The following is a 26,404-nucleotide window of genomic DNA, read 5'->3' as shown; positions in this document are numbered from 1 at the left end:
GATGGCACAGTTCCATATATCTGCATTCTCTCTATTGTGTGAAATGTATATTTTAGTCTCCCAGCACAAACTAGGCTTCATGTGAGTAATTGAAGTCAAAACAAATATATAATATAAAATAAGACAGAAGCACAATTATGTTTGTATAATTTTCTATAATTGTTTTAAATGCAGCTTTCACGGTTTTGCATGCATGCTAGAACTTTTTAATAATAAAATAACAATAATAAAGAGAATCTGTCTCTAAAGAAAGTTTTAATAGCGCTTGTAGGTGTTAACTTTACAAAACTAAAATATACCGTAAATCCGGGTCCAGCCCACAACATTGACAGCCTTCATTCCAATAGGATGTTCTGCGTAGATTTATTTAAATTAACACCTAAACATATTTATTTATTTTATTATAGCTGCTAGTATGGCGTCAAGGAGCTTACAATCTAAGTTCCCTAACTCACATTCATACATACACATACTAGGGCCAATTTAGACAGGAGACAATTAACCGACCAGCATGTCTTTGGAGTGTGGAAGGAAACCCACACAGGCACAGGGAGAACATGCTAACTCCGTGCAGGTAGTTCTGTGGTCAGGATTCAAACCAACAACCCTAGTGCTTCCAGATGTAGTACTAACCATTTAGCCACTTTGCTGCCCAAAATGTAATTAATGTAATATCTCTGTCTTGTTTAATTGTTATGTATCCTACATCTTTATTTACATATGTCATCTAAAATCTAGCCTGTTAGGTGGTGGTCTATCTGTTCTGATTTTTTGAGTCCATCCTCTTGATTTTACTGGACTAGAATTTGATCTTTTTTGAGTATGATCATTGTCAAATGTAGTATAAAAACCTAAAGGAAAATATGCTTTGTTTGCAGCAACCAATCAGATTGCAGTATTCATTTTCTAAAAGAAAGAGAGAGAAAAGAAAGAAGAGAAAGACATATTACTAAATACAACATTCCAATTCCCCCTTTCATCCAGTGTCTGCTTAGTTGTCTTCAAGAATATATATCATAGAAACAATCTGTACCCTGTTATGCGATGCTTAAAGCTGAAGTTTAGGTATGACCAGGGCTGGACTGGGACTAAAATTTGGCCCTGGACTTCATCCAGACCAGCCCACTTTTAATTCAATAAAATGCTAACCCCAATCCCCCCCCCCCCAAAAAAAAATCACGCCCACCAAAAGGCCCCTACATCCATTATTGTATATCGAGAGAGAGAGAGAGAGAGAGAGAGAGAGAGATAGAGGTGAGTGTAAGAAAAAGAGAGTGAGTGTAAAAGAGAGGGGGTGAGTGTAGGACCCCTTTTTACACTGACGCGTTTTTTAGGCGCTTTTGGGCTAAAAATAGCGCCTGTAAAGCGACTGAAAAACGCTTCCGCTGCAGTCCCAATGTGAAAGCCCGAGTGCTTTCACACTGGGGCGCTGCCAGGGCGTTACAAAAAGTCCTCCAAGCAGCATCTCTGTTTTAAAAAAACGGCCCACTGAGCCATCGGCCCACCGGGAAACTCCCTGTAGTCCCTATGGCCAGTCCATCCCTGGGTATGACTATTTGTAAATAGTTACATTAGTCCAGCTTAGACCAATTTACGTATGTGGAATCCATGTGGAAGCTAGAAATTGCTGTAGTAGTCACGGTGACAGACCAACCAGGATGGGGGCTTATGGAGGGGACCAGGGGTTAGCCCACTAATAATGGCCCATGGAGGAGATAGGGGATTTGGTCTGTATCTCCCAGGCAGAGCATGGTAGAGAGCTTGGTTAGGTCTCTGATCCCATGGAGAGAGCAGATTATTCTCTAATGATGGACAACAACGTGATGAGCACTGAGAGTGAGGCTTAGATTTATTCTCTGCTTAAGGACAATGAAGCTTTCTTTTCTGGAGTTGTTGAAAGGGTGTAGTGGTTATCTTGTGCAGGTTAATAGTCAGGGGGGGGGGTATGGTGGCTCTCCTGCAGACAGGGTTGGAGAAGCTCCTCCATTTGGGACAACAATATTTATGAACAATCTCCCTCAAGAAATCTATAAGGATACATTAATTCAACTTTTTTTTATGATGACTTTTCTAGTGGACATATTACACAAGTAGCTGTACCTGGAAAAACAGCATGTGTAATGTACTTTGTGTATTGATGGGTGGGCTTGTTGCCAGACTGTCTGTGGTGGACTCCCAGATTAATCAAAGCATTGTCTGGGAGCTTGGCTGTTGCTTAGCTTACTGTAATTAGATCACTGTTAGCTGTTGGTCACTCATTAAATGTCCTGATGATATTACTGTTTACAGCTTGCATTGTTTAGGCTAATGTGATCAAGCTCTTACCTGATTTTGTGTGAATTTACAATAAAGAGAGTTTCAGTTTTCACCTAAGCTAGTGTCGTCTAGTTCTTGGGTGCAATTGTCAGCTATAATACCTGGTTCCTGATTTCAGAGTGGAGGAAGCTGTATCTTGGATGAGGCACCCAGACTGGGTGTCAGGTGGTCCATCACAGTCGCCACTACTACAGGGATCTTTACTAGTTTCTAGACCCTATTCTAAGTGGCTGCATTGTGAACACAAAAGGTCGCTTACTCAGCATGGGTATCATTCAGAGGAAGACTTTGCATTTTCTAAATAAATGCAAAATATTTCCTCATTGGACAAGCTGGAGAGGTGGCGTGCTGACATCACAATCTCCACCTTGTCCAATCGAAGAGAACTTTGCATTCATTGAGAAAATGCAAAGTGTTTCTGAATTGCACCTTTGCTGAGCAGGTTACTAGGAGAAGACTGGCTTTTAGATGTGAAAAAGCACGAAGGATGCTAGGTATGTGCATTTTTCAGGTGCTCCGATTGAGATCTATAGCCAGCATCGGAATATCCTGCCCAAAGTAATCTCCTGCACCTCTTTAGCATGAAAAGTGACAACGCTATTGCACTTCTTGAAATATGCATCAAATCACTCAGTTATAAATGGGTGCTTTAACCACTTAACCCCCGGACCATATTGCTGGTCAAAGACCAGAGCACTTTTTGTGGTTCGGCACTGCTTTGCTTTAACTGACAATTGCGCGGTCGTGCGACGTGGCTCCCAAACAAAATTGGCGTCCTTTTTTTCCCACAAATAGAGCTTTATTTTGGTGGTATTTGATCACCTCTGCGGTTTTTAGTTTTTGCGCTATAAACAAAAATAGAGCGACAATTTTGAAAAAAAATTATATTTTTTACTTTTTGCTATAATAAATATCCCCCAAAAATATCTAAAAAAAAAAAAATTCCTCAGTTTAGGCCGATACGTATTCTTCTACATATTTTTCATAAAAAATCGCAATAAGCGTTTATTGATTGGTTTGCGCAAAAGTTATAGCGTTTACAAAATAGGGGGTAGTTTTATGGCATTTTTATTAATATTATTTTTTTACTAGTAATGGCGGCGATCAGCGATTTTTTCCGGTACTGCGACATTATGGCGGACACTTCAGACACTTTTGACACCTTTTTGGGACCATTGGCATTTTTATAGCGATCAGTGCTATAAAAATGCATTGGATTACTATAAAAATGCCACTGGCAGGGAAGAGGTTAACACTAGGGGGCGGGGAAGGGGTTAAGTATGTTCCCTGGGTGTGTTCTAACTGTAGGGGGGATGGACTCACTAGGGGAAATGACTGATCGCTGTTCATACATTGTATGAACAGACGGTCAGGCATTTCTCCCCTGACAGGACCGGGAGCTGTGTGTTTACACACACAGCTCCCAGTCCCCTCACTGTAACGAGCGATCGCAGGTGCCCGGCGGAGATCGCGCCCGCCGGGCAGGCGCACAGGAGTCGGGGCAAGCGGGGGGCGCGTGTGTGTGCCTCCGCCGGCGCGCGCGTGCCCCTATTGGCTGCTGGGCGAGGTGATGTATAGCTACGTGCTCCCGCCCAGCAGAGCCGACCTGCCGCCGTATAACTGCGACGACTGGTCGGCAAGCAGTTAATGTTCTCATAACCGTGCTCAACTGTTTTTTTTTAGGTGACGTGATCAAGGACTTAATCACGCAACAAAGCCTGGTGGGTTTGGCACCAAAAATATTGCGCTGTTGTTACATTCTTTTTTTATTGTGAATATTATGTGTTCCTATTTTAAAGCCTTAAATAAGATTTGCTGTAAGAACATCATGACATGAATATTGACGAGACTATGGGGTTATTTTACTAAGACTAGAGAGTGCAAAATCTGGGAAAGCTGTGCCTGGTAGTCAATCAGCTTCTAACTTCAGCTTGTTCAATTAAGCTTTGACAAAAAAAAAAATGCAAGCTATTTGGTTTCTATTCACAGCTGCACCAGATTTTGTGCTCTCCAGTTTTAGTAAATCAACTCCTACATATTGGTCCTCTGGAACTGCGTAGTGTTTGCTGCTGGTAATTGAACACTACCTGACTTTTATGACACAGATTAAAATAATACCTGGTGATTGTGGCTGTTTTTTTCTGCTGGATTTTTGAGTAATGAACTATACAAAGACACACTTATTTGCTGTAAATTGTTAAACAGTGGCTTGTCTGGAAGTTGTTTTTTGTGTGCAAACTATGTAGTTCTGTATGCTCTTATAATTTATAGTCAGGACATTGGATTGGGAAGGCCAGCGCAATGTTCGTAGATGGGACAGGGGGTAGCACCGCTGGCGGGAAGGGGGATTTGGCTGATTGTAGGGATGAACTGGAGACACCAATCCCTTGACCCAATGAGTAGATTTTTGGTCAAAACATACCTCATCAAAGTCGGTGTCTGGTAAAATTTTGTAATGTCCTTGCTGAGAACCATTCATATTTATATTGTTGCCCATCAACCAAATGTTTAGTGACTAAAAGGTTTTTCTGTTAGCTAGTTTACACATATAAAATGTCAGTTCTCAGGTGAGAAGCTGAGAGCTTTAGCTAAAGTACTCAAAAAAACACTTATAAAAAAAATCAGGCTACAAATACATAAAAGAATGGACATTTATATTTAATAGTAGCAATTGAAAAGTGTTTTCGCAGAACTACTTTTGCCTGTAAACTAAAATAAGGGGGAAAAACAAACTGGTTCACATTCAGGGCCTTTTTATGCAGTGTAAATGTGTACTTCCTGTCTGGTGCACTGCAGTCAAGTTTTAAAGGGAACCTGCATCTACAGTCAGCAGTTCAATGGTTAAACCTATGTACTAGGCAGAGGTGTAATTAGAGAATATTCACACTATTGCCCCATAGCAACACTGTGGTCTTTTGAGCAGTGATAGATCTGCCATTGTTTTAACCACTTCCATACCGGCCGAATTCCGTCATTTCTCTCCTACATATGAAAATCATAATTTTTTTGCTAGAAAATTACTTAAAACTCAAAATATTATATATATATATATATATATATATATATTTAGCAGAGACCTTAGGGAATAAAATGGCGGTCATTGCAATCTTCTAAGTCACACAGTTTTTGCGCAGCAATTTTTCAAACGTGATTTTTTTGGGGGGAAAAAAACACTTTCATTAATTAAAAAAGAAAAAAACAGTGAAGTTAGCTCACTTTTTTTTGTATAATATGAAAGATGACGTTATGTCAAGTAAAGAGATACCTAACATGTCACGCTTTAAAATTGCACACACTCGTGGAATGGCGCCAAACTTCTGTACGTAAAAATCTCCTGTAAATTTTTACAGGTTACCATATTAGAGTTACAGGGGAGGTCTTGTGCTAGAAATATTGCTGTGAGTGAGTGAGTTAGTGAGTGAGTGAGTGAGTGAGAAACTTGTAAAGCGCAACACATGCGAACTGAATCGCCTCTGGGCGCTGTCACTGTAAGGTTTTCGGTGATACCTCACATGTGTGGTTTAAACGTTGTTTACATATGCGGACAATTCTGTGTGCGAGCACCAGTGGATAGGGCGCTTTAATTTTTTTGTTTTTATTATTGTTTATTTTATTTTATTTTTAAAATTGCGCTTTCCCTTAACGTTTTTTTTTTTTATCACTTTTATTCCTATTACAAGGAATATAAACATCCCTTGTAGTAGGAATAGGGCATGACAGGTCCTCGAGGCTGGAAAGCCTGAGATAAAAAAAATATATGATCTTAGGCTTTCCAGCCAAGCACACAGCAGTGTTTATGATGTCACGTCCAGCCTCTTAAAGTCATAGGCCTCGTACACACGACCAAGTTTCTCGGCAAAAAACAGCAAGAAACTTGCTGGGAGATATTTTTTTGCCGAGGAAACCGGTCGTGTGTACATTTTCGTCGAGGAAACTGTCGAGAAACTCGTCGAGCCAAAAAGAAAGCAAGTTCTCTATTTCCTTGACGGGAATGGAGAAAATTGGCTTGTCGAGTTTCTCGACGGCTTCACGAGGAACTCGACGAGCAAAACGATGTGTTTCGCCCGTCGAGTTTCTCGGTCGTGTGTACGAGGCCATAGAGATGACCGGGAATCATCTGGTCCTCGGTCAGCTCTATGGTAAACTTCCGCCGCCGACAGATTCCTTCTCCGGCTTACCGTTCGCACAGGCGAGCCAGTAGAAGCACCGGAGGGCGGTGGAATGGAACAAGCCGCTATGAATGTTTTTACGGTGTAGGGAATCGCCAGCAGAAAAAAAAGATATCTCAATGATACCTGTAGCTGCAGGCATCATTCAGATATCTCCACTGAAAGCCCAGGACCTCATATGACGGCCTGTGGTATGGAAGTGGTTAAGAATATTGGACATTATATAACCAAAAATCATAATCTGACCAGTTAACTCCAAAATGAGCGCAGATCCATAAAACTAGAAAAAAATTTTGACTGCATCATACACATGGGGATGTCAGGGTATACAATGCATGCAATGTATAGGATAATTCTGGGATGAACTTGTCAGTATGGATTCCAAACAAATATTGTTTTTTATAGAACTGGCTTTTAAATCCATATCTAAATGCAGGTATGAAGGTATATTTGATTTTAGTGCATTGAACTTAATACTAGTAGATTGTAGTGCAGAGCTATATTTCTAACCATTTTTAAAAATGATTGCATAGCTGTTTGCCCAGAGAAACTGAATGTACAATAATTGTGTGCGAATGCGACACAATTATATGTTTTGCTTCTAGTTTCTCTACAGATCGAATGCTATTCATAAAGATTGGAGCTGTTCTAGGGCCGTGACCCCTTGATAACATTTCCCAAGTTGTGGGGACCCCTAACAGTAAAATAATTTTCGTAGCAGGGGTTGTCAGCACGGACATTTAGCTATTCCTGAGTCCTTTTAATGGTAACTATAATCACAGGTAGTGTTACTCTCTGTGTCTCGTAGCAGTGACACCTATGCTGAAATCAGGAGATAGGGTCTCCTCCAGCCCCTCCCACTTCACTTTCCTCACCAGTCAGCTGACCTCTAGTCTCTGTCCCACAGCCATGCCATCAACTGAATGGGCGGCTGCAAAGAGGCTGAGTGGGCGGCCGTGGGCTCCAGAGATAGCCCTGCTGGGATGCCGCAAAAAGGCTGGGAGAGTGTGCGGGCTTCAGGAACAGCCCAGGATTCGGTGACCCCCTGGCACATCTTTATTCGACCCCCGAGGGGGTCCCGACCCCCAGGTTGAGAACCACTGCTCTAGATAGAGCTGATGATCATAGTAAATAAGCATTCATTTCCTTTGATCCTCAGCTCCATCTAATGGCCATAATGCAGTGTTTTCTCAAATCTCTCTATTGTTTATGAATGAAAACCATTGCTGAGGAAATAGAACATTTGACTTTGCCCTATTCGTAGAGAACCAATGTATCAGCAGTTTCACTGTACAAATAGCTATGCAAATATTTTCTATAAATAATCTAACACTGACCCTTAACATTAAACTTCCTTGTTAAAAATAAAAAAAGTGCAGCCCTCCAATAATATATAGTGCCAAACATCAAAATAATATATATTTATTAATAGTGATAAAAGAACATTCAAATATTGTTATACTGTTACTGTGCATAGATCAAACTAAAGTGCAACAATTTAAAATCCCAAAGCCATTAAATTCCCACTCAAACAGACAATCACAAGGACGGATCTTAATATTTAGTGCTTCGAAATTGTAGTGGAAAACGCCTTTTAATTCCCACCTACTACACTGTGCTCTTCTATTATGCTCACCCAGCAAATTACCTCTGTGTTTACAAATACTTAGATAAGGCTGAAAATAATGCTCAGAAGAGGACACCAGCTAGACTTCACACTCTCAGCCTGCAGTGGGGACACAGAGAATATAGGAGGGACATCTGAAGGCAGGATCAACCAGGAATATTTCACTCTAAACAAAACAAATTCTTAAGGCCCCGTACACACGGTCGGACAAAACCGATGAGAATGGCCCGACGGACCGTCTTATCGGTTCACCTCTGAAGTGGCCATACGGCCTGATGTGTGTACACACCATCAGTTCAAAATCCGATCGGGTCAGAACGCGGTGACGTAAAACACACGACGTGCTGAATAAAACTAAGTTCAATGCTTCCAAGCATGCGTCGACTTGATTCTGCGCATGCGCGGGTTTTGAACCGATGCTTTTCTGTACTAACCATCGGTTAGTAATAAATAATTATAACAAATAATAATATAATTATAATAAAAATTATTCAATAATTTAATCAACTCAAAATCACTGAAATTTGCTCAGTTGCAGAATTGTCGCTGTCATTACTTACTTATTTTTTTATGACGAATTTCCCCACAAATCGCTATTGCACAATTCTGCAAGTGATTATAATTTATTATCTATGTTTTCTAGTTGTGGATTCAGCGAGGCAAGCCCGAGTCTGACTCTGGGTTACCGATCGCAGCACAGAAATGTAACCCAGAGTCAGACTCAGGAAAACCGCCAGGGGGGTTAAAGCTCTCTGAACACCAGTCAAAGCTCCCGTCACTAAATAAAATGGTTTGCTTACAGTCCTGTTTACACCTGCTTGTGCTTGGCGCTTTGATGAGGCTTCGGTTGGGGCCTTGGTGGAGCTTCGGCGGGTCTTTGTGGGGCTTCGATGAGGCTTCGGTGGGGCTTCAGTGGGGATTCAAGTGAGCTTTGCCATAGACTTCTATGGAGGCTTTGAAGATGCTTTGAAGCACCACTGAAGCTTCATGGGATATAATTTTTGAAGCAAAGGAAAGCAAAAGCAGGTGTAAAAAGGACTGTAAGCTAACCATTTTATTTAGTGACAGGAGCTTTGACTAGCATTCAAAGCCTGTCTGAAGCCTTGTTGAAGTTGAAACAAGTGTAAATGAGCCCTAATAAAAGAGCACATTGTGGTAGTGAAATTAAGAAGCATTCACTAGAATGAAGATTTGTCCTTATGATTGAATGAGTTTTGCAATTTTGTTTTGCTGTTGAGGATTTTGAAATGTTGGCCTTCACTTTGATATATGCACAGTAGCTGGATAATAGACATAACATTTTGTAGTTTTTTGTTCCGTTTCGTCTCGTTCCGTAGATTCGTAATTTCGTAAGACTCAAGTTTTCCTATTCGGACCCGTTCGTATTTCGTAAGACGCAAGTTTTCCTATTCTGACCCGTTCGTGTTTTCGTAACAGTTTTATTTTCGTTTATACTGAATGATTCGTAATTCTGTCTAATTTATTTTCGTTGATTCGAAATTCGTAATTTTGTTAGATAATAATTTTTGTTTGATGGATTCGTAACTTTCATAAATACATAGCAACACGCGGCTAATCCATATTAGGATATACCGTATTTATCGCGGTATAACGCACTCCCGCATATACCGCGCACCCCCAAAGTGGCCCGAATTCCTGTGGAAAAAAGTTTTTTTGTTTTTTTGTACTTACAGTTTTGGTGTCTTGCGCGGCGTTCATCGGCGGCCTCGTCGGGTCCGGCGTCCTTCTGCGGCTTCGGGTGTCCTCTTCGGCGGGTCGGGCGTCCGTCTTCGGCGGGTCGGGCGTCCGTCTTCCGCGGGTCGGGTGTCCTCTTCGGTGGGTCGGGTGTCCTCTTCGGCGGGTCCCGCGTCCTCGCGGCGGGTCCCGCGTCCTCGCGGCGGGTCCCGCGTCCTCGCGGCGGGTCCCGCGTCCCTGCGGCGTCCTCGCGTCCTCCCCGCTCGTTTCCCGCCACGAGTTTTGAATACTGCGCCGGCATATACCGAGCGCAGTACACTCGTGTAACGTCGGGCAGGCTCGGCAACTGTCGCGCTGACATCCTGTACGCTCAGGACGTCAGTGCGAGAGGCGCCGAGACTGCCCGAAGTTACACGAGTGTACTGCGCTCGGTATATGCCGGCGCAGTATTCAAAACTCGTGGCGGGAAAGCGGGTATCGGCGTATATCGCGCATCCACGATTTTGCCCTGATTTTCAGGGCAAAATAGTGCGCGGTATACGGCGATAAATTCTCTTAAGCCCCGTAAACACGGTCTGACTTTTTGCCAACAAACGTCAAAATGAGCGTTTTCCAAAAAATCCGACTGTGTGTACGCTCCATCGGACAAACTTTTTCGGTTTCAAAAGTCTGGCCAACTCCCTTCAGACAAAAATCCACGGAAAAGTTTGTTTGAAGTCCGATCGTGTGTACGAGGCTTTACACTGTACAATGTGACTTAGCACAAAAGAGATAAGCTGATTGGCTAAGATATTAAGTAATCACTCACTAACTACACTGCCCAGTGCCCATTCAAAAGAACGATACAAGTACACAAATTTACGAACAGACAAAGAAATGGATTTACAAAACACACAAATGAAAATACGTACATACGAATGAAAATACGAACAGACAAAGGATTTCAAATACGGAATGCAAATCGTTCGTTAAAGATGTAATTTTCGTTCTTTTGCTTTTTCGGTGTTTCGTATTTTAGTAAGATTGTCCAATCATACGTTCATATTTTTGCTTGTTCGTTATTTTGCTTATTCGTAATTCCGTAATTTTCGTATTTTGGTTCTTTCAGCTTTTCGAATGTTCGAATTGATACGAATGTACGAAAACTAACAAATTCGTACGAAAATCCATTCGTTACGAACGGGAACGCACATGTCTACTGGATAACAATATTTATATTTCAATATTTTTATTGTAAAAGAAACAAAGTCTGGTATGAACAGACGCATTGATGGAACAAAGTCAATTCTCAGGTTGTCAACAGAGTAATACAGAGACATGAAAGGTTTTGCCATAATAGATACCCGTCATCCACCATCACATCAAAAAGCATAACATATATCTGAGTTAATTCATTTAATGGAACCAAACAGTTACTTCCCATTGATTATCAGGAATACCACTATGTATGATGGATAATGGAGAGCCAGAAAAAAGGCATGATATAGGTAAAAGGGGAAGGGGGGAGGAAAGTGATGGTTGAGAAGCCACGTAGAAATCCTGGTAGTGATCCCTGAGATTAGCGTAGGGCTCACTACTGTGTGAGGCCCCATAAGCCACCAAATGTAACGTACATGTAAATACCAGAAAAGGAGGGAATAATAAGGAAAAATAAGGAGAGGAAGAAGAAAAAGAACAAAAAAGAAGAAAATGGAGGAGAGGGTCATTCTGGAGTTCATTAGGGAGTCGAGATGTAACTGATCCATGGGTCCCATATCTTGTCAAATTTTTGGGAGTTATTACAAAGTATATGAGTGAGTTTATCATTAATCATGATCCAATTGAGTTTACTTCTAACGTAATCAAGAGGAATAACCGACTGTTTCCAATACCTAGCATTGTAATTCTCACTGCCAGCAATATATAAGTAATCAATTTTACTGATTTTCTAGATACTTCACCAGGCAGTTTGTGAAAAAGAGCTGCTTCTGGAGATCAGCAAATGTTTACCTCCGTCACCGAGTTTATTATTATTTATTGGAAACAATTTGGCGAGGTAGAAGGATGCATTTTAGCTACCCTAGCTGAACCAGGTACCAACACAGGAGTGTTTTATAATTGGTCTCTTTTAGAGTCGTATTGATGGAAATTTTAGATAATGTAAGGTCACCTTCCCATTGATTCATATAGGCAGGTTTTGAGTCTGGCTCAGTGAGAGAAGCATATACCGCTGATACACGCCCCCTCTGGAAGCCCCTGGCTTGGCATGATAGTTCAAATGTTGTGAGTGTAAGGGGTCCCACTAGTAGGTTAAGTTTAGATCTGGCAAAGGATGCAATTTGATGGTATCGGAATATTTCGCTAGCAGGCATTAGCAGCGTGTCCTTAAAATGTTGCAAAGTGTATATTTGATCTCCATTAAGAAAACCGCCAAAAGTCACCAATTCTTAATAACCCCTTATTGAGCCACCATTGGAATTATTTTAGTACATACCTGTAAATATAAACTATTAGCAGTTTTACCTTGGATTCTGAAGATGGTAATTGATAATTTGCAAAATTTATGCACTTCAATTTGCTTGGTAATTTTTTTCCTTTTTTTATGCCTATCTAGTATCTAAGTGTAACATAACTTAACTATATGTCTGCTATATCTGTAAAAATGAGGGAACAGTACAGCCTGTCCACACAGTATAATGTTTAACAAAGTAAAATTTTTAGAAACACTTGTAAATTTCCAAAACGTTCACAGACAGTCCCTTTTCAACAGATGTTTTATTAGTCACTTTGATGTCCACCAGTTTGATACACCACATCTTTCTAAAATAATTATAACAAACATAAAACCTTTGTGTAAGATCACAGCATTTCTCACAGTTCTTTTCCAATTTGAGTTTAAACTGTACTGCTCTCAGAGACAAATTTATCTACCTCAATTACCCATACTTTCTTTTGTCATTTTATTTTATAACTGACGCTGATTTCCAGATTTCCAGAGGGGGTCTGTGATAGTGCTACACATCAAAATATAATCAGCCTTCTAAATAGTAACTAGAGAATCAGTTTTAAAACCAGGCAAATTTACTGTTTTTTTTGTAGTTGGGGAGGGGGTTCAAATCATGCAATTCACGAATAATGATTGTCTAGATCCTGGGATTGCAGATCACACTGACCTATATTCAAATAATAAGGCAACTCAGAAATTGGCAAATGATGCATATTGCTCATAAGGGTATGCCTTGCCAACTCCACCTCTCTACTGCTGCCTGGAGTGATCAAAATGGCTGCTGCAATTAACCTATTTTCCCACACTGGTACTTCTGGGTAATAAATGTTACATGGAGCTTCTGAAAAGTATGACTCTTAGCACTAGGATAATTTTTTTTACTGTTTACTAAATAAATGTACTATACTAGTTTAGATGTATATAGTGCTTTGTAATATATGTATATATATTTTTTTATATATTTTCTTTATTATGCCCAGGAAAATAATAAAAAAAAATGTAAGATTCCTTTTTAAAAAAAAATGCCAGGAAATTATTACATATGAGTACTTTATATATTTTATACAGCCACTATTTGAAGGTGCAGACTACTTTTCATGTATCTGCTTTTCTGCCAATTGTTCACAAATCTCAGTAACTCAAGTTCGAATTAACGCGTCCATGTGAATGCGTCAGAACATAAACTCATCCTGCTCCTTCCATACAGTTCTGCCTGAGGGTTCAGTCAAAGACAGTAAAACTGATTTATTAAAGGCGATGCGACTTGTTACACATTAAGGCCCCTTTCACATGGGTGACCCATCTAGCGGATCAGATCGGATGGCAGTCAAGTGAAAATGGAGGGACAGGTAGGCTATTTACATTGGACCAGTTATATAGGAGAACGGGCTGTGTCTGCTCTGCATAAGCATAGTAGACACGGACCACCTGCTCAGCAGGGATCAGTTGAAAGACTCATCACGGAGCAGATGGACTCCTAGTGGAGTCCACCCCATGTGAAAGGGGCCTAATATGTGTAAATATCCAATCATCTGAAAAACAAACCCCTATTTCTTATTTCAGCTGCAGATTGGATCACTGAAGTGAATAGTCGCACAATTTAAAACTCCTTAAAAAAAAAATGGGGAAAAAATGTGTAAGGAACCTACTTCTGCTTTCCTCTCTTTATAATGATGATGATGATGATTATAATTATTATTATTATTATTATTATAATAATACAGGGCTTATAAATCACCAACAGTTTGCATGGTACTTTACAAAATAAAGGGAAATAGTTGGCTCTGCAACTTGGGAAGGCAACTGATACAAAAGGTAATAACTGTGGTGGATGAGTTGATGGAGAAAGTAAAATTCCAGTTGTTAGAAATCATTACTACAAATTCTGTGTCATTGGTGTTTCCTGCATTACATGCTTATAAAAATAGGAGTGTGTGTAGCAACAAACAGATACACTGTATAACATAATTTTAAAATGATGTCAATTAAAATAAAATAAAAATCACAACCCAATAAACGTGAGCGTGCCGACAGAGGCTCAGGCTTCCTCCCCTCTCCTTAGGGTTAGCTCCCTGAAATATCTTGGGATCCGGATATCTAGATCCCCAGAAGACTACGTTACTCTCAACATTGAACCGCTGATACCGTTTCTAAAAACCAAGACGCAGACCTGGGCCAAGTTGCCACTGTGGGTAATGGGGCGAGTGAATTTAATTAAAATGATTCTCCTTGCCAAATTCTTGTATGTGCTGTGGCATGCCCCTGGCTATCTCCCCCTCAGACTTTTCAAAACCATTGAGGCTATTCTTAATTCGTTTGTGTGGGGTGTGTCCCGACACAAGTTGTCTTGACAGGCTCTGAAAAATCTGATTGAGTTAGGAGGTGCAGCATTACCTGACTTTAATTTATACTACCTAGCGGCACAACTGTCTCACTTCTTCTATCTAGACATTCATGACAAAGACCACTACCTTGCATTGGTCTGCTCCCCCTGGGTCTCGGGGATTACCCACCCTTTTCAGGTTCTCCTTAGGAACTTGGAAGGCTCCTGGACATTGGGGAGTCGCCAGGGCCTGCTTTACCACCACTGCAAAATTTGGGAGGTAGTGGGTCGTAGGCTGAAGGTCTCGCCCACAAACTCCCACACACCACTATGGGATAACCCCGGCCTTGCTGAGCTGCTCACTGTTCCGGATCAGATCCTATGGCTCAATCAGGGGGTGAGATATTTGTCTGATGTTTATGTTGGCTATGTTTTGATGTCTTTTCAACAGCTCAAGGATAGATTTGACCTCCCCAACTCCATGCAATTCCGTTATCTCCAGCTCCGTCATGCTCTTCGGACCCAATTTAGCGATGTATCTCCCAACACTGAACGAATTGATGTTCTCTACTCTATTATGGGTCTGGACTCCCAAAAGCTTATTTCGATGTTCTATACTTCTCTCCTAAGTCCCTCGGCAGCCGTTTTGGCCTACAAACTTAAGGATCGCTGGTCTGGAGACGTAGGGGAGCTAGAGGATGATGAGTGGGAGGATTCCCTGGAAAACAGCAGGAAGGTCTCGACCAAGTTGCCGGACCGCCTTACACACCTCTACATCTTACACAGAACATACCTGACTCCTGCCCGCATAGCTAAATACAAGCCCGACCAAAATCCATTATGCCCCAGATGTGGTAGCCCTTCTAGCACCTTCTTTCACCTTTTATGGGCGTGCCCGGCAATACAGGATTACTGGCTGCACATAGTAAAATTCATACACGATGAAATGGGATCTCCCCTGACAATATATCCCAAGCAGTGCCTGTTGGGGGTGTTTCCTGACCCAGACTCGGATAAATACCATAAGATATTTCTTCAAGAAACGCTCTTTACAGCCAGATTACTCATAGCACGAAAGTGTCTTCAGGTTACGCCGCCCTCCCTTCAGGAATGGATTTAGGCGGTTAACTGCATACTGCCATATAAAAAGGAAATCTATGCCCACAGAGGCTGCCCGGCCAAGTATGGTAAAATTTGGGATGCTTGGCTGGCTACGGCCGCCACATGCGCCGATCTACCCCCCTGAGTATGCCTGCGGGTCATATGTCCTCCCTGTCTTTCTATGCTCGGTTATGCACTCTGTGTGTCTTCTGCTCATTTATGCTTGTTTTATCCCTTTGCCTTTTTTTTTTATTGGTTGCTTTTGTGTTTGTTTGAATCAGTCACCTTGAAACCAGCTAATTTGTACTGCTCATTAAATGTTTGTATACACCCGTTTGCTGTACTTGTTGTGTTTACATATGTTGTATCTCTGTATACTGTATGTCCTCATTTTCATTTTATACAATAAAACACCACGCTGTTTGTAAAAAATAAAAAATAAAAATCACAAAACCATTAGGCCGCTTTTACACAGGCAGTCTGATCAGATCTGCCTGTCAGTTTTTTCAGGCAGGCCTGATCAGATACTACTGTACATGTTTGTCTGTGGGCAGCTGGATGTAAACAGACTTGAATAAGTTTACATCTGATTACCTACGAGTTTGTTAAGATCTGCAAAAAAAATGGAAATGGTCTGTGGCCTTTTCTATTTGTTTGGACCTAATGTGACAAATTGGTGGAAAATGAATGTAAATAGATGCAAGTCTGTTTACATCCAACCACATACGGTAGATCCAATATGGGTCCAGATAGCTGTGGTATACAACTGAACAGACAGATCTATGGGCAGATCCCCTGCAGATCAGCCCAGACAATGTGTCACAGTGTGATGGGAAGCTTTAGAGTTTCCCTTTAAGTCATATTGAAATAATATATTTTTTTTTTCTTTGCATAGGAGGTTTGTGGGTCTCTGAGGGTAATTGAAGCAGCAGTGCATTTGAGATATGAAAGTTCTGTTTTTTTACACACCTGACTAGTACACATGACCCACTTTTCAATTCACTTACATTTTTACCTGAATTATACTGCACATTTTAAACATAAACCCACTTTTTCCACTGGTTTACTAGAAATTTGAGTTGGCTTATTACACTGACAATTGGCGTTACCATGAGACTGCTGTGAAAGGCTGTCCATGTTATAAAGAGACAATTCTTTAGCTGTTGAGGGATGGAGCAGGTTGTCAAAGTTCTAGACAGACTGGCCAGGCCTATTAGTTCCATTATGAAAAAAAGGGAAGATAAACTGCGATAATGTAACAAAATGTACCCGTCAAATCACGGGTATAAAATTATGCTAATGAAGCAAATATGAAGCTGCGACTTGTGTAACATCAAACAGTGATCAGAAAATAAAAAAATCGCGCTACAAGCTTGTGAAAAACATATAAACCAATAAAGGCATATGCTAAAATGAACTTCAAAATGAACACTCCTCATGTGCAAATCGTGAATACATAATTAAGAAAACATTGATTGCATTAAACAAAAAAGTCTATAAATAAAGTGAATAAATAAAAAAGTGTCGCATCAATGACCAAAGCAAGGGAAAGAATCTTCCTCCACCAGTGCGAAAGTCCTTAGTTGGTATATTCAAATTATATCACAGATGAAAGTGACAACCCATCCACTGAAATCCTCCACCGACAGAGCACACAGATCTGCTTACCAGATCCCGGTGGTCCCTTGATTATGAGGGACCCCAGGTAGCATGTAGATATGAAAAAACTGCTGGGCTTTATTAGGTTCAGACAGCCTGATAGGGATCATCTCATCATCTCAATACTCCAAGGCGATGGATACCAAGTTTCATGAGTATGGAAAAAGACAAAAAATGCCTCGATCGTGTAAAACTTTTAAAACTTTAATGTATATAAAAACGTACACACTAAACACTCACAATTTTGCAGTGGTTAGAAAGCCTTAAGTCTGCTGTGCCGGCCGGACACAAGCAGACAGACCCATCCGTCTAGGGAATCCGAGCAGTCCAGGAGGTTGACGTCAGTGCGCCGCTCGTTCCGCACAGGGAATATACCAACTAAGGAGGTGGAGGAAGATTCTTTCCCTCGCTTTGGTCATTGATGTGATACTTATTTATTTATTCACTTTATTTATGGACTTTTTTGTTTAATGCAATCAATGTTTTCTTAACTATGTATTCACGATTTGCACATGAGGAGTGTTAATTTTGAAGTTCATTTTAGCATATGCCTTTATTGGTTTATATGTTTTTCACAATCTTGTAGCGCGATTTTTTTCTTTTTAATCTATTAGTTCTATTAATGCAGAACTGTATAGGCAAAGTTGCGTTAGGGGCCCGGATCTGAAAGAAAGGACGCTATCCAATGCAATGTATATATGAAATCACAGAATAGAGCAGGTCAAAGTTTGTAATGAAAAGTATCTAAAGCAATGAAAAAAATAACTTGTATCACACTCATAAAGTCATTTATTAAAAAAAGAACCATTGTTCTCAAGCATATTCTATGTCTCTTTAGGTTGTGTGTGACGCTTAAAAGAATGCACAGAACTACCTATCCATAATGCCTAGCAGCATGTCAGGTAAGTTGCTATTCTTGAAAATGATATTTGCCTAGGACAAAAATCTCAGTTTATATGTTATGTCAATAGTTTTGTCTGTGGATTGTACTCTATATGTTATATACAAAAGGAAACCTATACTGAGAGAAATTTGAGGCCATCCTTGTTGACCTTGTCTACTTACCTTACTCCCATAAAATACTTTCTATGATGCCTTCCTGGAACAAGTATATAGATTGGGGACAAGATTCACGTAGGAGGGCGTATCTTTGTGCGGGCGTAGCGTATCCTATATACGCTACGCCGCCGTAACTTAGAGAGGCGAGTACCGTATTCACAAAGAACTTGCGCCCTAAGTTACGGCCACGTAGCGTAAATGGGCCGGCGTAAGCCCACCTAATTCAAACTAGGCTGGTAGGGGGCGTGTTGTATGGTAATGAATCGTGACCCCACGTAAATGACGCACCTAACGAACGGCGCATGCGCGCACATGCTCAGTATCATGTCGAATTTTCTCCGTAAATTACGCCGTCTCAATGCTTAGTCGACGTGAACGTAACCTACGCTCATCCCTATTCACGTACGACTTACGCAAACAACGTAAAATACGACGCTGTTCCGACGTTTCCGACGTCCATACCTAACATGACTTACCCCTGCTTTTAGAGGGATAAAGTTACGCCGGTCATACGCCTTACGTAAACAGCATATTTTAATACGCCGGGCGCAAGTACGTTCGCGAATCAGCGTATCTAGCTCATTTGCATATTCAACGCGAAAATATACGGAAGTGCCCCTAGCGGCCAGCGTAAATATGCACCCCAAGATACAACGGCGTAGGAGACTTACGCCGCTCGTATCTTGGCAACCGCGAGGCGTATCTGATTCTATGAATCAGGCGCGAAGATACGACGGCGCACATTCGGACTTACAACGGCGTACGTGGAGATACGCCGTCGTAAGTCCTTTGTGAATCCGGGCCCAGGTGTTTTGGCTTCAGTCATGGTCATTTTCCTGTATGGGCTGTATTGTAGAGGGGGCTGTAATGTACGGGGGGGTATGTATTGTAGAGGTGGTCTGTAATGTAGGGGGGTCTGTATTGTAGAGGGGGTCTGTAATGTAGAAGGGTCTGTACTGTAGGGAGGGGGTCTGTACTGTAGGGAGGGGGTCTACACTGTAGGGAGGGGGTCTGTATTGTAGGGAGGTCTGTGTAACATGCGGGGGGTCCAGAACTGTTGGGGGGGGTGTCTGTGTAACAAACTGTGGGGGCTGTGTAATGTAAAGGGGTCCAGAGGTGCAGTGCTATGTAATGTAAAGTTTTTCAGAGGTGCAGGGTGCTGTGTAATGTAAAAGGGTCCAGAGGTGCAAGGTGCTGTGTAATATAAAGGGGTCCAGAGGTGCAGGGTGCTTTGTAATGTAAAGGGGTCCAGAGGTGCAGGGTGCTGTGTAATGTAAAAGGGTCCAGAGGTGCAGGGTGCTATGTAATGTAAAGGGGTCCAGAGGTGCAGGGTGCTGTGTAATGTTAAGGGGTCCAGAGGTGCAGGGTGCTGTGTAATGTAAAGGGGGGGCCCAGAGGTGCAGGGTGCTGTGTAATGTAAAGGGGTCCAGAGGTGCAGGGTGCTGTGTAATGTAAAGGGGTCCAGAGGTACAAGGTGCTGGAACCCCACATCCCATCATTAACCGCCGCGAAGCGCGCAAACCCTCCCCCAGCCGGGCTGCTAAGTCTAAAATGCGTGGGCGTATTTTTTGTCCCAGTCTGGGCCTGACTGAAGCTGTTTCTGGGCTGCAAGATCAACTCATGAGAGTGCTAATGATAGTTCTCACTAGCCTGGGACGCAAATATGAGTACTCTCTTCCCCTCCTCATTCCCTTTTGTGGGATGATGAGGCATTGGTGGAAGTTCCTCTGAAGAAGAGGAGAAGGAAGAAGCAAAAGCCATTGAGGTTGATCAAGAATTTTCTCTTCAAAATGAGTTCTCTCTGAAAGAATCTCAGGGTCCAGAATCTTATCTGGAAGGTCCTGCCACTGCTGGAAGATATTTCGGGAGCTTTGAGCTTCTCGGTTGATGGATTCGAGGATTCCATAAGGCACCATATCTGTCCACATGAAAAGAATCCTGACTTAAAGGAGATGTAAAGGAAAATGTTTTTTCACCTTAATGCAATCTATGCATTAAGGTGAAAAAACATCTGATGCTGCCACCCCCCCCCCCCTATACTTACCTGACCCCTCGAAAGTCCAGCGTGCGGTCCCGAGATCCTTATCGCCGCTCAGCCTGGCCGCTGATTGGCTAGAGCGGATGGATTGAGAGCAGCGCAGCCATTGTCAATCACATCCAGTGATGTGGCGCACCGAGGGGTGGGGCCGAGTGATACAGTGAGCGACTATGGCCGGTTGCTGTATCACGGGAGCGGAGACAGATACCGAGGGACCCCAGAAGATGTGGATCCGGGCCACACTGTGCAAAACGAACTGCACAGTGGAGGTAAGTATGACATGTTTGTTATTTTAAAGAAAAAAAAATTCCTTTAGTAACCCTTTAAGTGTTGGGTGGCAAAACTTTCTATACAAGCAGGACATTGAGAGACTGCCTTTTGAGAGTGGACATATATTAAGACCGTTGCTAGACACCTACATCCAGAAGGTAACTGTGGGGAAGAGTACTCCCTTACATCTTAAAAAGAAGGCAAAGGTTACAGATCGGAAGCCAGTAATGCCTCCAGAGTCCAAGAGAAGTTCCTTTCATAAGAAACCAGCCTCAGGCTCTAAATAAAAGCCCTCATCCCAGTTTCATAAGAACTGGAACCCCAAGCCCTCCAGTCCTGGAGGCAAATCCTCCTCTCAGGGAAGGGACACTCCCATTCACTTAAGGGATGCCTCAAACAACTGGATCCGTATACTGGTTTCCAGAGGATACTAGCTGGAACGGCACAGTTTAGGAGATATTCAGAGTGCATGCAGCCGGTGACATTACTGGCACATGCGCTCTCAAGGTCCAGCATACAGTGCCGAACATTCAGAGCCTGTGCTGTAAATGGTGGCTCCCGCATGCATGTGATGCATACTAGCACATTACGACATTGCCTTACAGGGGATTTTTTTTCCCCATCAACTGTGTTTTTTTACCACTTTCAGGAACAGTATTTTACAAGTAAATTACAAATACTACTAAATAATATTTTATGTTTAATTTTTGTGACAAAGCCTTTTGTAGCAGTGAGCTTTGCTATGTATACTATGACATAGGACAAGCAAACCATATGACAATTTTGTTTTAAGGGGAGAGGTTAAAAATCCAAAATGCATGCAAGGAAACAGAGAAAACCATTATGATAAGTTACACCAAATTAAAATGCGCATAAAGATGAAAAAAAACACCTGCCATAAAATGTTAAAAATTTATAAAAGTTCATGTTTTTTTCACATTGCAAATCGTGTAAATGAATGATAGAGCAAATGTATTAATTTATCAACATTTCATGATTTTTAAACTAAACACAATTAGCATAAAAGCACAAAGTCTTAGATTTTTAAACTAAACACAATTAGCAAAAAACAATTCGTTTCAGATTTTGCTGTTTTCAGTTGTTTAATTGAGTTGTTAAATCCCTCGTACATAAAGTGATTTGTATTGGTGCCTTCTCAGACCAGTGAAGAGAAATATTCTTTAGACTGACTTCTAGTAGTTAAATAGCAGACATACACTAAAAAAATAACTTGGCATCATTCTACTCCTTCCCCCTCCTTGTTACACATTTGCAGGTATTTGGGTGGGGGTAGCAAGATTATTTATTTATTTTCCTAGGTGCACCCTTAGGCCCCGTACACACGGTCGGTTTGGTCCGATGAGAATTAACCGAAGTTCATTTTCATCGGACCAAACCGACCGTGTGTATAGGCTATCGGTCTGTTTTCCTTCGGTCCAAAATTTTAAAACATGCTTCAAAACCGAACCGATGGACCGCTGCCCCATCGGACCAAACCGATGGTTAGTACAGAAAAGCATCGGTTCAAAACCCGCGCATGCTCAGAATCAAGTCGACACATGCTTGGAAGCATTGAACTTCGTTTTATTCATCACGTCGTGTGTTTGACGTCACCGAGGTTCTGACCCGATCGGATTTTGGACTGACGGTGTGTACATATATCCGGCCGTACGGCCACTTCAGAGGTGAACCGATGAAAACGGTCCGTCAAACCATTCTCATCGGTTTTGTCCGACCATGTGTACGGGGCCTAAGGTGTAATCATTTCCTCATTCCTTGCCTAGGTGAGGATGATGTAGACCTCAACTCGCCCACAGCTTTCTGGCTTACACTTTACACATCACAGGAGGCTACGAAACTATTCTGGGATCAGTCTTCAGCCTGGGAACTCACGGATACGCAGTAGGGGGAGGCTGTGAGTGATCAGGAAGTGACAGCCGGCTCTTGAATGCAAGATAGTGGCACCAGAAGATAATAAACCCTGCAACAAATTGGAAGCCTGGGAGACAGAGTTGGACATAATGGGCTGGCTGATGACTTTTAGTTTTCCCATAGCCGGGTGAAGTTCCCCTTTAATTTCTTTCACACTGTTCTTACTTTTTCTGTGCTGTCCATCCCTCTTTATAGTTTTTTTTTGCCTCAACACTTTTGTAATGGATCACGCTAAGCAAAATATCAAATGTTGTTGTTGTTGTTCTTCAGTCGTTTAGTCTTGTCCGACTCTTCGTAACCTCATGGACCTAAGTGTGCCAGGTATTTCTGTCCTCCACTGTCTCCCGGAGCTTGCTTAACTTCATGTTCATTGTTTTGAGGATGCTATCTATCCCTCTTGTTTTCCGTCATCCCCTTTTCCTTTTTTTCTTCCATGTTTCCCAGCATCAGGATCTTTTCCTCTCTCTTTGCATTAGTTGGACGAGGTATACAAGTTTCAGCTTCCAGTGAATATTCAGTGTTGATTTCCTGGTTTGATCCTGCCGTCCAAGGGACTTTTATGAGTCTTCTCCAACACCATAGTTCAAGTGCATCAATTCTTTAGCGTTCAGCCTTCTTTATGGTCCAACTTAGGTTACAGTCATAGGTTACTACTAGGAATGCCATATAATGTTGTCTAGGTTTGCCATTGCTTTCCTCCCAAGAAGCAAGCGTCTCTTAATTTCGTGGCTACAGTCACTGATCTTAGTTTTCCTAATGTTCAGTTTCAGGCCTCTTTCACCTTCATTAACCACTTGCTGACGGCCGTACAACTTTGTACGGCCGCAGCGCGGCTCCCAATCTCTAATAGGCTGTCTTTTTACGGCCGCCCCTTTGCACGTTCCCCGCGCACGCTCCCGAGCACGCAGCGGGGAACTGCTGTGCTGGCCGTGTCCCTTGGACACAGCCAGTCACAGATCGCCGTGAACGGCCAATCGGAGCGGCCATTTCCTAGGCGATCTGTGCGGCCAATGAGAGATGATCTCATATGTTTACATATGAGATCATCTCTCATTCCCGGCTCTCGCAGACAGCGGTGCTGTCAGGGGAGAGAGGAGACGGATCTGTGTCTCTTGTACATAGAGACACAGATCGGTCACCCCCCCAGTCACCCCCCTTCCCCCACAGTTAGAACACTATATAGGACACACATTTAACCCCTTCCTCACCCCCTAGTGTTAACCCCTTCCCTGCCAGTCACATTTATACAGTAATTAGTGCATATTTATAGCACTGATTGCAGTATAAATGTGAATGGCGCCAAAAATGTGTCAAAAGTGTCCGATGTGTCCACCATAACGTCGCAGTCCCAATAAAAATCACAGATCGCCGCCATTTCTAGTAAAAAAAAAAAAATAATAATAATTCTGTCCCTTATTTTGTAGGCGCTATAACTTTTGCGCAAACCAGTCGCTTATTGCGATTTTTTTTTATTTTTTTACTAAAAATATGTAGAATACGTATCGGCCTAGACTGAGGATAAAAAAAAACGTAAAAAAAAAATTGAGCTATTTATTATAGCAACAAGTAAAAAAAATATATTTTTTTTCAAAATTGTCGCTCTATTTTTGTTTATAGCGCAAAAAATAAAAACCGCAGAGGTGATCAAATACCACCAAAAGAAAGCTCTATTTGTGGGGAAAAAAGGACGTTAATTTTGTTTGGGAGCCACGTCGCACGACCGCGCAATTGTCAGTTAAAGCGACGCAGTGCCGAATCGCAAAAAGTCCTCTGGTCAAGAAGGGGTTTAAGTGCCCAGTAAGGAAGTGGTTAAGAGACTCTAGTTCTTCTTCACTTTCTACCATTATTGTGGTATCGTCTGCATATCTGAGGTTGGTGATATTTCTCCAGCTTATGATTCGTCGATCCTGGCATTTTGCATTATGTACTCTGCATATAAGTTAAATAAGTAGGGAGACAATATACATCCTTGCCACACTCTTTTCTTCTTTCTGTGATTAAATAATGGAACAATATAAAAACAAATTTAAAAAAAAAGTATTCTGTTTTGGTCAAGGTTTGATATTTGAAGGATGCTTCGTTTACACAAATGTTTCTGCTGTTAGCACAAAAACATTTCCTTGCATTGTTAGTTTATATCTCAGATTTTCATTATGCACTCTTTTTTTACTGTAACATGCACTTATAATATAATCAAAGTTTTTGACTTGGCTCCAAAACAGCAGGTTTGGGCACCATTTAATCATATATGCAGATAGCAGAGATTAGGGTCACAATGTGTACCACAGTACCTGTCACATAAAGCATTTGACCCCCAAATTCTTTAAAGAGATTGTGTTGGACCAAAAAATATTTTAATTTGTTGTGTTTTCTGACTAGAAGGATTCTCCAATAGAATTTTTAAGCACTAATTTATAGTGCAAAACGTGTCAGCTGTTTTACTCCCGTGTTGTGTGCTGTGACTTGTGCATTTTTCCTTTTTTAAATAAAGACAGCCATCAAGGTTTTTTGGAGTGCGGCTGTCCATATTTTTTTTTCCACTCTTTTTAAGTCCCTCGGAATTTCCGATGGAAAAATTCAGATGGGGCACACACACGGTCGGAATATCCGATGAAAAAATTCCGTCTAATATTTTCCATCGGAAATTCCGATCGTGTGTACAAGGCATTACAGAAGCAAATGCAGGTCTTCAACCTCTCCCTCTCCTCTGGCATCTTTCCTTCCCTACTCAAACATGCGCTGGTTACTCCCATACTTAAAAAACCCTCACTAGACCAGACCTGTTTGAATAACTTCAGACCCATCTCCCTGCTCCCGTTTGCTTCCAAGCTCATCAAACGCCTTGTCCATGACCGAATGAGTCGTTACCTCATGGACAACAACCTTCTCAGCCCCCTACAGTCCGGTATCCACCCACAACATTCTCCTGAAACTGCCCTACTAAAACTCGCCAATGACCTACTAACTGCTAAAACCCATTGGTCATTACTCCATACTCATACTCTTAGACCTCTCTGCTGCCTTTGACACAGTTGACAACCTGCTCCTCCTCAGCAAATTACACTCCCTTGGCCTCCGTGATTCTGCTTTATCTTGGTTCTCCTACCTATCTCAGTGCACTTTCAGTGTAACTTACAACTCCATCCCTTCCGCTCCTCTTCCTCTTTCTTCTGGGGTACCCCAAGGCTCCGCCCTTGGGCCTCTCCTATTCTCACTCTATACCTCTTCCCTGGGCCAGTTGAAAACCTCCTATGGCTTCCAATACCACCTCTATGCAAATGACCCCAGATCTATCTCTCCACTCCTCAACTCACCCCCTCGATCTCCTCACAGATCTCAAACTTACTGAATGACATATTGGTATGGATGTCACACCACTTCCTCAAACTCAATCTTTCTAAAACTGAGCTTGTTATATTTCCTCCTTCACGGTCCCCCTCTGTGACTTTACCATAAATATCAACAACACAACCATTGGTCCCTCAACACATGCCAGGGTCCTGGGTGTAATTCTTGACTCTGACCTCTCCTTCAGCCCCCATATCCAATCACTGGCTAAATCCTGCCGCCTTAACCTCCGCAACATCTCCAGAATTCGACACTTCCTGACTAATGACACCACAAAGCAACTTATTTACTACTTGATTATTTCCTGCCTTGACTACTGCAACTCTCTCCTTAATGGCCTACCCTTAAGCAGGCTATCCCCCCCCCTTCAGTCTATTATGAA

At 41.9% G+C, this 26,404-nt stretch overlaps 1 protein-coding gene across 5 annotated transcripts in view; it reads left to right on the top strand.

Moving 5' to 3' along the window:
- THRB (thyroid hormone receptor beta) overlaps positions 1-26,404 on the top strand; it is a 554,536-nt gene that overhangs the window by 394,367 nt on the left and 133,765 nt on the right. For 3 of the 5 annotated variants that reach the window (XM_040353002.1, XM_040352998.1, XM_040352999.1), the window contains one exon: positions 18,214-18,277. In XM_040353002.1, the coding sequence (XP_040208936.1) occupies positions 18,259-18,277 (19 nt within the window). In that variant the 5' untranslated portion in view covers positions 18,214-18,258. Of the gene's footprint in view, positions 1-11,672; positions 11,880-18,213; positions 18,278-26,404 lie in introns of those variants that run through there. The other 2 variants (XM_040353003.1, XM_040353001.1) reach the window with 2 other exon arrangements.

Source organism: Rana temporaria, chromosome 5 (genome assembly GCF_905171775.1).
Source record: "Rana temporaria chromosome 5, aRanTem1.1, whole genome shotgun sequence".
Lineage (NCBI taxonomy): Eukaryota > Metazoa > Chordata > Amphibia > Anura > Ranidae > Rana > Rana temporaria.
This window is presented reverse-complemented; position numbering and strand designations above follow the sequence as displayed.